The 12,423-nt window shown below is 40.7% G+C and overlaps 1 protein-coding gene across 4 annotated transcripts in view; it reads right to left on the reverse strand.

Moving 5' to 3' along the window:
• The window catches only part of dock8 (dedicator of cytokinesis 8), a 68,326-nt gene that overhangs the window by 23,869 nt on the left and 32,034 nt on the right, over window positions 1–12,423 (reverse strand). For 2 of the 4 annotated variants that reach the window (XM_034692216.1, XM_034692217.1), the window contains exons 9-29: window positions 12,062–12,211; window positions 11,793–11,873; window positions 11,546–11,708; window positions 11,281–11,417; window positions 10,884–10,977; window positions 10,081–10,243; window positions 9,181–9,298; window positions 8,348–8,418; window positions 7,999–8,140; window positions 7,631–7,732; window positions 7,380–7,475; window positions 5,842–6,076; window positions 4,828–4,992; window positions 4,563–4,735; window positions 3,601–3,693; window positions 2,653–2,748; window positions 1,935–2,084; window positions 1,555–1,668; window positions 1,274–1,429; window positions 762–901; window positions 397–560 (exon numbers count right to left, since the gene is read on the reverse strand). In XM_034692216.1, coding sequence (XP_034548107.1) covers window positions 397–560; window positions 762–901; window positions 1,274–1,429; window positions 1,555–1,668; window positions 1,935–2,084; window positions 2,653–2,748; window positions 3,601–3,693; window positions 4,563–4,735; window positions 4,828–4,992; window positions 5,842–6,076; window positions 7,380–7,475; window positions 7,631–7,732; window positions 7,999–8,140; window positions 8,348–8,418; window positions 9,181–9,298; window positions 10,081–10,243; window positions 10,884–10,977; window positions 11,281–11,417; window positions 11,546–11,708; window positions 11,793–11,873; window positions 12,062–12,211 — 2,803 coding nt within the window. The remainder of the gene's footprint in view (window positions 1–396; window positions 561–761; window positions 902–1,273; window positions 1,430–1,554; window positions 1,669–1,934; window positions 2,085–2,652; window positions 2,749–3,600; window positions 3,694–4,562; window positions 4,736–4,827; window positions 4,993–5,841; window positions 6,077–7,379; window positions 7,476–7,630; window positions 7,733–7,998; window positions 8,141–8,347; window positions 8,419–9,180; window positions 9,299–10,080; window positions 10,244–10,883; window positions 10,978–11,280; window positions 11,418–11,545; window positions 11,709–11,792; window positions 11,874–12,061; window positions 12,212–12,423) is intronic. The other 2 variants (XM_034692219.1, XM_034692218.1) reach the window with 2 other exon arrangements.

A 12,423-nucleotide genomic window follows, 5' to 3' on the forward strand; every position in this document is an offset into this window, starting at 1 on the left:
GGCTGAGGGATACAACCCCACTGCCCGCAGATTGATGCCAAAAAAAAGTTCGACAAAGCAGAAAACTAAAGAAAACACAGGCAGGGGGCGGGGCCAGGATCACACTACCAGTGCTTCGTAGCTTGTAGTGATGATTCACAGAGGTTATCTTTGTATGAGTCTATTCCTTGCTTTTAGAAAGGTCCATTTTGTTCTCCCTTCAAGGGTGAAGCCATTTTTCCATTCTCAAAAAAGCTTCACTTGAACTTAAGAACCATTATCTTGTGTTAAACCATAGTTCCAATAATGTGTTGATGTGTTCTTTCTGTGTTAATCTGCATTGACAAATCTAAGTATTTTGTGTATAGCACACACAGATTACATGTCAGGATGGTTATGAGTCTGTGAGTAGAATACCAGTGAAGTCCAGATAGTTGGTGGAGTCGATGATTATCCCCACCAGGGAGAGGTAGAGGGCTGCAACCTTGGCTCTGACTTCAGGTTTGATACAGCGATGGTCAAGATCATGAGAACATAGCAGACTGTAGATGGCGTTGATGGCCTTTCTCTGGACCTTTCCCCTGGGAAAACACAAACCTGTTATAATCAGTCTATAAAAGGCAGGTCCAGAGTTTAGGTCAGCGCTCTGCTTTCATTTGTGACAGTTTGATTGGTATAAGCTATGTCATTTATGTGGGAAACTTACAAGAAAACGTTTCTAAAACAACATCATTAGAGAGTAACAGCTGAGGTATATTTTGAAGGTGTTGGTGTTTCCATACCCCTCTGACTCCATGTCCAGGGCTGCACTGAGCTCTGTCAGCAGCAGGCCAGTGAGGTAGTGCTGCTGCTTGAACTCCTGAGAAAGCTCAAACAGCGCCAATATCCTCTGCTGCTCCTGGAAACCGATCGAGCCAGAACTCTGAATAGAATTATGAAATGAAGAAAAACAGGGATTGAATGAGAGGGGCGAGAACTAAAGGATGATATTTACCTTCTTACCTTCTAAAAAGAAATGACAAATTCCTTATTTATTAGTCTTTCTAGAAACCACCTTATTTTCCTCTGCTGATCTCTATGAAAAGCATAAAGGTCCAAACATTAACACTGCTAACTCATTATTATATTGCATCTATGATGATATTTTTCTCCCATAATGAATGGCAGTGCAAGGAGAGAGGCTGTCTTAGGCCATTCAGACGGGTGTATTCATTTGCAGCGAGCATGAAATCCCCTGAATACCTGATTTGCAAAAACACAGCAGTTGAAACTTTGACAGACAAAGTGTGCAGACCTGTGAGGAGATAGAGGGACATGGTGAGGCAGGAGCGGAGGCAGGGCTGCTGAAGAAGAGGCTCAGGTTGAGGTAGTGCTCGTGACTGCACAAGATTCGCAAAAACTCCAGACGCATGCTGATCAGTGTTGGCATCGACACATTCTTAGCTGACATCTAGGAGGAAGAAAAGATAACAGTGAAAACATAAAAGTCGACCGAAGAAAGTACCGAATTTATGTAATATAAGTAACATGCTAATGGTTTTTGTTTTTCAGAAGTGTTATTTGTATTATTTTGACCTGGTTGCAGTAGTTTTTCACCAGCTGAAAGACAAATCCTCGGTCCATGAGAGAAAGCAGGTCGTAGAGGAAGAAGGCCAGACTGATGTTGACTTTCTCTGCTTGCTCTACCTCCTAAAACAACAACAACCAACAAAGAGCAATCAGTAAGCCGCACTGAGTGGATCTTGCCAAGCAAATAGCCGTGAAAGCTGAGCTTTTGATACCGCAGAGGCAAATATAATTAGCACCTCCATCTCCCCTGTTGTTTGGAGGACACTGACAACATGTACGCTCAGGATGAAACTGCCTCTGCTGCACCAAATCCAAGGAGAACAGGAGGCAGACAGACACAGTATAGAGAATAGGATGAACCTCAGTTACAGTTAAGGTTATTTCACCTTATGTTGTTTGACAAGGATGGTCCCAATCTCAGCTGTAACCACAGAGACAATAGTGGTGATGTCATCCTTAAATCGATCCGAGAAGCGGCTCCTTCGAGGAACACTGTGCTTGTCGAGATGAGACACATGCTGAGCCATGCTTTTCACCTGTTAAAGACATCACACATCAACACACATAACAAATGAAAGTCAGATAAAAAGCAAGAGTAGATACCATGGAAATGAACGTTAATGGAAAGTGAGAGCAATGAATATGCATGTGAGTCAATAATCTGTCAAGAAACCTGACAGATGAGGAGCTGAGCTGATAAGACAAGGGCATTATTTCACTATTCATCAATGCTTTCAATCTGATTCAGATTATAAAAGATGCCTTACAAGATGCCTTATAAAAATTAGCATCCTTAAGTGAGGTTATGGAAGGAAGAAGCATAAATAAGTGTGATTAACTGGATAGATTTGGGTGAATATGAGTGATGATTCACTTCAAAAACTCCAAAAGAGTGATTCATTGTCAACCGGCTCCGTACATTACAGACTCCATTGACTGTAAAATGCTGTTTTATCCATCAAACAAAAAAACTATCATTTATCTTTTTAAGCGTGCCTATGAGGTCATGTACTGTTTTTTATTACTGCTTTCATTCATCATAAACACCAGATGCAGTTCTTATTTTTTCTTTTCAGTCAATCAAAAAGTAAACACCACACTGACCAGCAGCTCAAAGAAGAACCAGGCGTATTTGTACGCATTCTCTCTGCAGACCCCGGTGCTGACGACCATCTGCAGGGCCAATTCCTCATGAAACTGCTGCAAGAGAGAACACACACACACGCAAACTGGAGTTAGATAAAACCTTCATTTGTTAAACGCAAATAGTCTAAAGAGTATTCTATTTAATCATGCTGTAAGTATCACACTGACCCAGACTTTAAAATGATATATTGGCTGAGTTTTGAATAAACCAGAATATATGTGTCTTCAGTGTAACACCCCCACCCTCTGGTTATCAAGGGGAACTGATTGTTCAAAGCTTGACTGAGCAGCAAAGAGAGGCTGATTCATGTTTTTCTAACTGGCAGCCCAGACTTCTGTAATGCTCTCCTTTCTGGTCAGCCTAAGAACAAACTAAATCAGGTGCAGTTCATTCAAGATTCTGCAGCACGAATGCTACCAAGACCAGAGAGAGCACACATTACACCTTTTTTTAAAATCTACCTATTAGTTTTCCCTTTAAGCTAATGAAAATCAAAGTTTAGAGGGTGTTGCATGGCATCGCACCAGACTACATCTCAGAGATGCTTTTAGTTTGTGAACCAAGAAGGCTCCTCAGATCCTCCAGCTCTTCCTTTCTTAGCCGTTCAGAGTAAAACAAAAACATTTGGTGATGCTGCTTTCAGCCACTATGCTCCAAGACGCTGAAACAGCCTGCCAGAAGACCTGAGAAGAGCTGGAAATCTTGATACTTTTAAACATAATAAACTAACCTAAGCAAATCTCAATACATATCTAACGTCTACAAGGCTGCACAGTCGCTCACTGATTCAATGTCAGTGTCAATGTTCAGCACAGAGAGATCCTAACTTTGCTTTAAAGAAAGTGAATTCAACAAAATGCCCTTTTTGTTAAAATGCAACATGCAGACAGAAAAAACTGTCGTACCTTCCTATTGGAGGGCCTGGTGCTTCCTGTGAAGTTCTGGTGGTTGCTTACTTCCCCATATGTGGACATGCGGCTGCCTGGGTTGTTGTGGCCCTTGAGACGGAAACACAGGTTTCATCACCCTGAACGTGATTGATGCACTCATTATTAGGTGGGCATCCATTGGCCTATTACAATACCTGATGCACTGTGAGGATGTTTTGCTTTGCATACTGCACTATGTGTGTTTGCATTATGTCATGAATATACACAACCATCAGAAAAAATAAGGGTACATTTAGTCAAGGTTTGTCATGTACTTTTTAAATAGATGCACATTACTCTCTAAGTGTGCATGTAGAAGTCTATTTTAGCAGATGTAAAACTTTCAGAACAAGCCTAATTTAAGTGACACTTGAAATCACTGCAGATAAAGGTCTTCTAATGCTTGGTGACAGGGTTTTCCCTCTGTACCAGTGGTGTACAGATAAGACATTACCTACAATTTTTCAATAAAGTAACTGCTATTTCAGATTTGTCCTCTGGGGGCAACATACAATCATAGTGCTGATGGATCACACCTGAACGGCGCTCTGGGATAATATTTGCAGTTTGCATAGTCCAGTGGAAATTCAGAGACTTTTTAGAGCACTTCAAGATCCAATCAAGACTAAAGTTTTCGTAAATGTAACCTTGTAACAGCTGGAGCGGTGGATCCGTCTTTTTCATAAAAAGGAGACACGTATCGTACACATGCTTACCATACATGTGGTGTGTCATAGGTCCCACAATGAGACTCATCATAGTTCATGTAATGTGGAGATTTTCAGAATGTACTTTTCACTAAAACAAAGGGAAACATTTTTAGTTGTCCTTCTCTATAGGTTATTATGGCCGGATTATACTGATCCGGCCCACTTGAGATCAAACTGGGCCGTATGTGGCCCCTGAACTGAAATGAGTTTGACACCCCTGCTCTATACCTTTAGGATGTCTTTGACCTCAGCATCTTCAGCAGAGGTGTGTGGAGCAGGGATGTCAGGATTGCTGCTGCTGCGGATCCTGGACTGGAGTAGCATACTGCCTACTGTTGCTGCTGTGGCCCGGCCCATGGTGCTGTAGCGGCTCTCTGCTGAAGGTATCATACTGACTGAACCTTAACACGGGTTGATTGACAAAAAACTTTCATTCTTAAAACTATCTCAACAATGTATTGAAAAACAACAGTATTGATCAGTTTGTCAGTACCTGCATTCTGCACATCTTGAGGAGGATCAGGAAGACGAAACACCCAGTACAGGTAGGTTGCCAGGAGGCTGTTTCTCCCTTGCTGGTCTCTGATCAGCTCCTGACTGTTGTGTAGACTGTTGACAATCGACACCACTGATTCAAAGGCTATCTGGGCTAGATTGGCTGTAGGACATAAAACCAGAACAGAAAAAACAAGAGTTGTAATGTTAATATAATCAAATAATCGATACCTGACACTTATGTGCAGCTTAATCTATATCATGAAACAAAGGACTCTGAAATCACTCCTTTTTATCACTTCTTCCTAATATCTAAATAACGTTAAGTGCATCACAAACAACTTTTCAGTAATTACTTAACCTACTGGGGGAAACTACTACATAATAAGGAGATCATTTATCTGCAACAATTTCAGTAATTGAAAAATTGCTTAAAAAAATCCATTGTTAAGCAGAAATACTCAACATTTCTGAAATGGGCTGCTTTTCAAATTTGAATTTTTTTTTTTATTTATTTTTTTTCAGAAAATTATGTTCACAGTTCGTAAAGTTTGTGCTGTTAATTCAACAAAAGGAGCAATATGTGGTCGCCACCTTTAGCTTAAGGGTGTTTTTTCCCTTAATAGTCATTGTGCTCTTCAAAAATACACTGAAACTTAATCAATAGCTCTTAGTATTTCTGATTTGAAAATGTGCACCCTCTCTTTATCCATGAGTTAAAAAACTATCAGTTATTGATCATTCTCTTCCTTTTTTCATTTGTATATTTGAGTCAAAGAGTTGTAAATTACATAATCCTAATATTTAGGCAATGAAATGTCCAATTTTTGAATGATTCTCATCCCAAGATCTCAAAGCAGAATGTGTCAGTCTGAAATGTCTTTACCATTCCAACAGACACTGCTACACTGAAAGATGTTTAACTTAAAACAATGCTACACAAAAAAAAGTAGCAAAATGCAACACATGTGATTGACTTCATTCTGTGACTTGAGTCAAAATAACTCTTCACCTGTCTGGCCAGCGATGACCATCGGCTGCATGATGAGTGTGAAAAGCTTATCCAGCACTAGATGGAGGAAGAGGACAAGCGGCTCTAAACTGGAGGAGGACAGGGAGATGATGCTGAGCTTCAGCTCGTGCTCTAGCTTGTTCTCTGGAATCTTCTCCTCCCTGACCCGCAGCGGGAATGTGGCTCCACCCTCCAGGGCGTGACAGAGGGTGAAGAAACGCTCCAGGTGGTTGTCCTGGCAGAAAACAGTAATAGTGATTTTACAGAGAGCGAAAGGGAAAGCATAAGGATGACTAAGACACAAACAGAGAAACGAATGTAACCAGACAGGGCACATGTTTTACTCCAGGGGGGATGACTTAAAGCTGGGGTTGGTAGTCAGATTTAGATACACTTTTTGTTATACTGGTTAAAATTATCTGTATGTCCTGATGGCAATCAATACATAATGTGTTCTTAAAAAAGAGCTAAAAAAAGCTGCTATCTACAGCCGGAGTAAACCTGGGAAAACACCAACCAATCAGCCTTTTTTGGGTGCCAAAATTTTAAACCAATCAAATCCATTTCCCCGGCGTGCACTCTGAGTCCCTGTCTCCTGCCGCTGCTTCCCCTGACTCTATTGACTGCCCCTCTCGCTCGACCTCGGGACTGTCCCCTCTGACCCGATGAGATGCTTTGCTCAGGACTGTAGTCCGGATCAGAAAAAGCTCTCACCACAGGGGCTCTGACAAGCAGAAGAATGAATGACATTTACTAAGTCCTACAGAAAATGTAGATGTACTGCAGCGTCCGTCTGGACGCTGTAGGGATGACGAGCCGATTCGTGAACACGTTGAGCTTTAATAACCGGTCACTGTCGGCCATGATCACGACAACCAACAAAAGAACAATCAATGTTTGAATGAATGAAGAACTTCTCCTCTTGTCTCTCCTCTCTCCAGCTCACACACTCTACACCTCTCCTGATGCCTTCACTAACCGTCAACACTGTAGGAATTAAGAGCATCTACACTGAACACGTTTAACAAACAGTGGAGCTGTTACATTGTTATATGTGTTATAACTTTTCTCCTGATATCGTGTCACCAGTACAACTGGATAATGCTAGAATGACAGTTGTGAGTACTAACAGCAGCCATGTTTGTTTGTGTTTTTAACTTTCACTATGATAATGTTTTGGTGAGGACCGGTTTTGAATCAGTCACCATCATATGGTCGCAAGTCAGCGGCGCTCGTGCATGTGAGTGGGGGGAGGGGGGGCGTCGTTTTGGAGTAGCTCTGAGGGAGGAGGGGAGGGGTTAGACGGAGTCCTAAGGAAATGCTGCATTCAAATTCATGCTAGTTTTCCGAGACTGCCAACCCCAGCTTTAATACAGCAGAGTGGAGACTTGTTGTGCTATGTGTAAGTGAAGTCATGTTTAGTCTACTTTAGCGCATGACAGACCAAATGACGGTTAGGGGTTAGAGACAAAGGGGTTAGAGAAAAAAAACAGCCATCATGTTATTCTGTTTTTCTGTAGTGTGTAAATTCTTCTCACTTGTGTGTGCACAGATGAAACTGCCTGGATCTCGAGGTTGAACAGTCCTTTGTGACTCTCCATCCACTTGACTGGAGGGGTCTGCTGGGGAAGTTTCTACGTAACAAAACACAGGAAATGTTATGGTGTCATATACGTCTATGTCACAACTGATTCAGATATAGCCTTCGAGGAATAATTTCATGCTGCATGGTTTATTTACATGAGTGTGTTATGGATAGCTGTATATTCTGTATAATAGATTTGAATACCTCTGGCACGTGCAGGGAATAGTTGGGAGGTAGTCGCTCCAAGGCAATGGGCAGACAGAACTGACCAGTCTGAAGTCGGTCATTATTCAACATGGGCAGCCACTAAAGAAAAATAACCAGGAAGTGTTTGCACATTAACATCAGAAAATGTTTTATGTAGTCACTTCAGAAAAAGAAAAATAACTTTTTATAAGCACTAAAATTAAATCAACCTTGTCAATCCAGCATATCGTACAATGATGGCTTTGCTTCTGACACTTTTTGTCTTTGCAGAATGTGCTTTGAGGTAATTCCTAATGTTAGCATGCCAGCACTTTTATCTTTAAAGCCTTGAATATAAAAATGGGTAGAAGGGGACAAAGTCTCACTGAGTATCCAATGAGTGTTTCACAGCAACTCTGGTTCTGTTTCTGCTGGCAGCTGATGTGGTAGAAAGTGAACAGCAGGTGGTGTCTCTCCGTCAGACGGGCCGGGACAGCCAACTTCACTTCCTCGTAGAAATCTGGGGACCTGATGGAGACAGAAAAAGGAGGGGAACAAAGAAGAATAAACAGACCAGAGAGGGAGGGTGGGACAGAAACAGAGAAGGATAAATGAGCAAACAGGGGAAAGCACAGGCATGAGTATTAGAAGAGAGTCATGGACATAGAGAGTTACTAACCATGCTTAAATGACAGAAATAAGCTATAGCAATGTAACATAGTAAGGTGTACTTGCTTGTTATGGTAGGTAACAGGGGTGTAGACTTCTGATAAAAATTCAGGGCCATTTGATTTCCCAAAAATGACCTGAGAATGGACAGGAGAATAGGAAAAACAAAAATCAAAGGTAGGTTGGTACAAGTTTTTTTCTGTCCAGTCGCACAAAATTTGCTTGATACATACTGTATAGTTAGACTGGGCTGTTCAAATGCAAAATGGCATTGTAGTGACTGAAACAGGTTTAAAAAAAGTGCCTAAAAGATAGCTCAACATGGTTCTAAGTCTGTCTTAAACAACATCCTGTCTTACAGATTCCCCTGTTCTCGCTGGCTATGTAAGCATTATCATAATTTAAGTTTGATGCAAGTAATTAAGACAAAATACAAATTCCTGGGCAAGTTTGTGTAACCTATTATTTAAAAAAAAACTGTCTTCAGCTGTCCTGTTAAATTATATTAAATGAGTATCTTCTAAGTAACATCCTTTATATATTATATAAAATTCCATCTGTTTGTTACTGTCTTTCCAGTACAGCAAAAAAGATTGTAAACAGGTGATTCACTTGATTTTACCAGCCCATCATGAAAGCTTTAGATACATTTTGAATACAGAAGGAATAATCAATTTAAGCAAAACCTTCTCAGTGTTATTTCACATCCAACTATTCATTTGAGACAGTCTTGTAAAAATATGAACCTATTCTTTAACTTCAATGAATGCAAACATTTCTGTAACGGTAATCAAATCCTGCAAAGCACACACTTTCATAAGCACATATATTAGAAGCCTGATGGCAGTTATTTCCATTGTTATAACAGAGCTGTAACATTTCAGATTAAAAACACTCACAGGAAGACAGCAGGTCTGGTCCTCTCCGCTCATAAACTGGATTTTGATGGTTATGTTTTTTGCTGATGTGAGCCTGTTGACAAAGTTTAGCCTCTCAGGGTAGACATAGAGCAGGTTCCTACAAAGACAAAGAGAGAGCAAATTAGACTAAAGGGCATTTCCTGTTTAATTAACACATGAAATAATCAGCCAAAAATCCCTCTTTATGTGAGGAAGTGGTTCCAATATTCATCACTAGATGGCACTGTCTGTTCACCAACATCTCAGGCATGTAGTAAAGACACAGTTGTGTCATAGAAAGCCCACAACAACCAGTACTTTACTGTGCCCTGTGGTTTTTATGCAACATTGTAATCTTTACTGAAACTTTGAATACAGATTCAAGTGAACGAATGCTCAGAGAATGTCAGGATGTAATTACCACACAGAGGGCTTGTTCACACATGATGTTGCAAATGTTCCACGATGAGCGAAACAATTTGAGAACCGAGTGTTGATTTAAACCTCTGCTGACAAAGGCTGCTGTCTTACTGTTACACTATGAGGCAATTTTGCAGGTAGGCTGAGTAAAAAAGCCTAAAAATAGTCACCACACTGAAAGAGCAAAGCCGCAGAGGGATGTCAGCCCTTGAGTGATGAGTACAGCATGACTGTTTTTGTTGCTTCTGGCCTTTCAGAGAAATAAACTCTCTGTAAGAGCGAGCAAACCTGTTTACACCTCAGACCATGAATCACTTGCTCTTAAGGACCTTGTTTGTATTACATGATGTTGTGGTATCAGCAGTTCTCCTTGACATAATCTGTTTAACATTTAATTAGAAAAATAAAGAAACTCATTTATGTCTTTGTTTTGAGAGGTTTTGAGTAAAATGTGACAGGAATGTATGATGATTGACCCACCTGTAAATGTTGTGAGGGACGTAAACTTCACTGGATGCGAACTCCAGCACCTCTTTGACGGGCCGAATGTTTTTCTCAGCCACAGGTATCAGAGGGATGAGTTCAGTGGACAAAGTTGCCACTGGTGTGTCGTGGACTGGAGACATATCCACTTTTATGGAACCTGGAAGACACAAAATGAGTCAAATTCACAAATTAGTGAACAGAATTCTGTACGGTCTACTATGTGCTACATATATCATATCAAATATCACGGCATTTCAATCTTCACCTTTCTAATCAGGAAGCAAAGAGATAAGCTCCTATAAAAATCCCAGTCCACATTTTGCTTTCTTGCCGAGAGCAAGCTAAGAAGATCAATCTGATCTAATGTCTTTTAATTTAACAGAAGCTACAGTCAGTTTGCCCAGCTGACCTGAACAAAAGTCTTACCAAAATAAAATCCATCTGCCAAGTCTTAAGCTCACTGATCATTACATTCTATTCTATCTTTTTAAATAATGTGTTGATGATTTGAGAAAAGTGTAAGTGCAAGGTAAATTCCTGGTGCATCTGCTTCCTTAAGTTTCTTGTGATCTGGCAACATACTGGTGACAGAAAGACTCCAGGAAGTTACTGCACTTACCGAAAAAAAGCATTTTGTGTTTTTCCTCATACTTTAAAAAAATCTTAGACAGTTATGACAATAGACTCATAAATCTGCTCTACTTCTTTCAAGGCAAGTGCTGTTCCCGTAATGTGTTCCTTGATCTAAGATTAAAATAAAATGTTGGAGTGCGTGCTTCAGTGTGATGAGAGATGACCTGGTATTGTCTTGGTTCTCCTCTGTGGAGTCGAGGTTTTCTTGATTTCAGACAAGAACTTGAGACAATCCTCATCACTCAACCGATCTCCCTCCTGACACAATTACACAAACACACACAGGTAAACAGAGCAAATGAGTGATTATTTTCCGACAGAGCTAAGCTGCAGTACTACTGCAAAAGTAAAGAGGTGTTTTGTAGCAGCAAAGTCGGCTCTTCACACTTAGCAGTATTTATCCATAGTCATGGATTTATGGTGACTAAATCCTGATGGAATGGCATTTTGAGGTCAGGCAGTAAACACCAGCTGGTCCGTCTGAAACACTCTATCTTGCACCTCAAGGAATATACATTTTTTACAGATCTGTCTCTTTTTGTGCTCAGGTAGTGGTCCAACCTGCTTAAAGATGGTGCTGATAGTGATGGTAGCAGGTTTGAAGGCGGAAATGTTACAAAACTGATCATCGATGGTGCTGTAACGTTCAGAATTCCTCCTGGGAAACTGTGCTCTCCGGTCAATGCTGCTGGATTTACCTAGGATAAAATTGTATATGTTTGCTGTAAGTACATGGATACAGTATGATAAGTAAATGCATGTAAGTGACCACAAGGCATTCATGTCAAACAAAGACACTCTTTAGGACCAACACATAGGAACATACCTCCTTTCAAGCTGTCAGAGTCGGTGACATCTCGGTCTATAGTAGCAGTGGAGACGACCTCCATAATATTGACTGTTGCCCAGGCAAAAGGCATGCGATAGCGACCCAGCCTCTGGCAGAACGTCTCTGCCTGGGTTCTCAGCTTCTCAGCCTTGTCCTTGCTCTGGATGACCACAAGCAAAGTAAAGTAAATGAGGGCAGCAGTAACTTCTCTTGTGGTTGTCAAATAATTTCTCTGCAGCGTTACCTTTGTGGAGTCACATTCCCTTAATGTCATGTAGGGATCAGCACAGTCGCTGATCTCACCCTGCTGGAGAACCTTTTCAATCTAAAACACAGAGAGGAAGAACATGAGACTTTAGAGCAAATAATTGAACTGAAAAAAACACTGATTTACAAGGTACATAAAATAAGTTGGGAGTGTATATGCAGTACATAATCTCAAGCCAGAAAGAAAATAGCTAATTCCTCTTACTTATCAGCATCTTGTTCATGTGTAATAGACTGGCATATTACCTTGATGACCAGGTAGATATCTGGGGACGGGTAGGTGATTGAGAAGATGGCAGACCTGGCCAGGGTAGACTGATCCACATGTGGAGTGTGAGGTTTTAAGAAGTTTTTAAATTGCTCTGAATTCAGATCACAGTAGAAGTTCTCCGATATCTGCAGGGAGACAGAGATGATGTGTGTGAAATTTGAGAGCCAAAAAAATATTTTGCAACCAGGAGTGCATCCATGAGAGGGAAACTCAATTTATGCAGCATGCCACTCTTAGGTACAATCTCTTCCTGAAGTTTTGAAGAGGGATTAAAGAAAAAAGCACCACGATAGAGTCATTGTACAGACCAAAGACCTGAATCCAGAATATCATATGT

Source organism: Notolabrus celidotus, chromosome 9, assembly GCF_009762535.1.
Source record: "Notolabrus celidotus isolate fNotCel1 chromosome 9, fNotCel1.pri, whole genome shotgun sequence".
Lineage (NCBI taxonomy): Eukaryota > Metazoa > Chordata > Actinopteri > Labriformes > Labridae > Notolabrus > Notolabrus celidotus.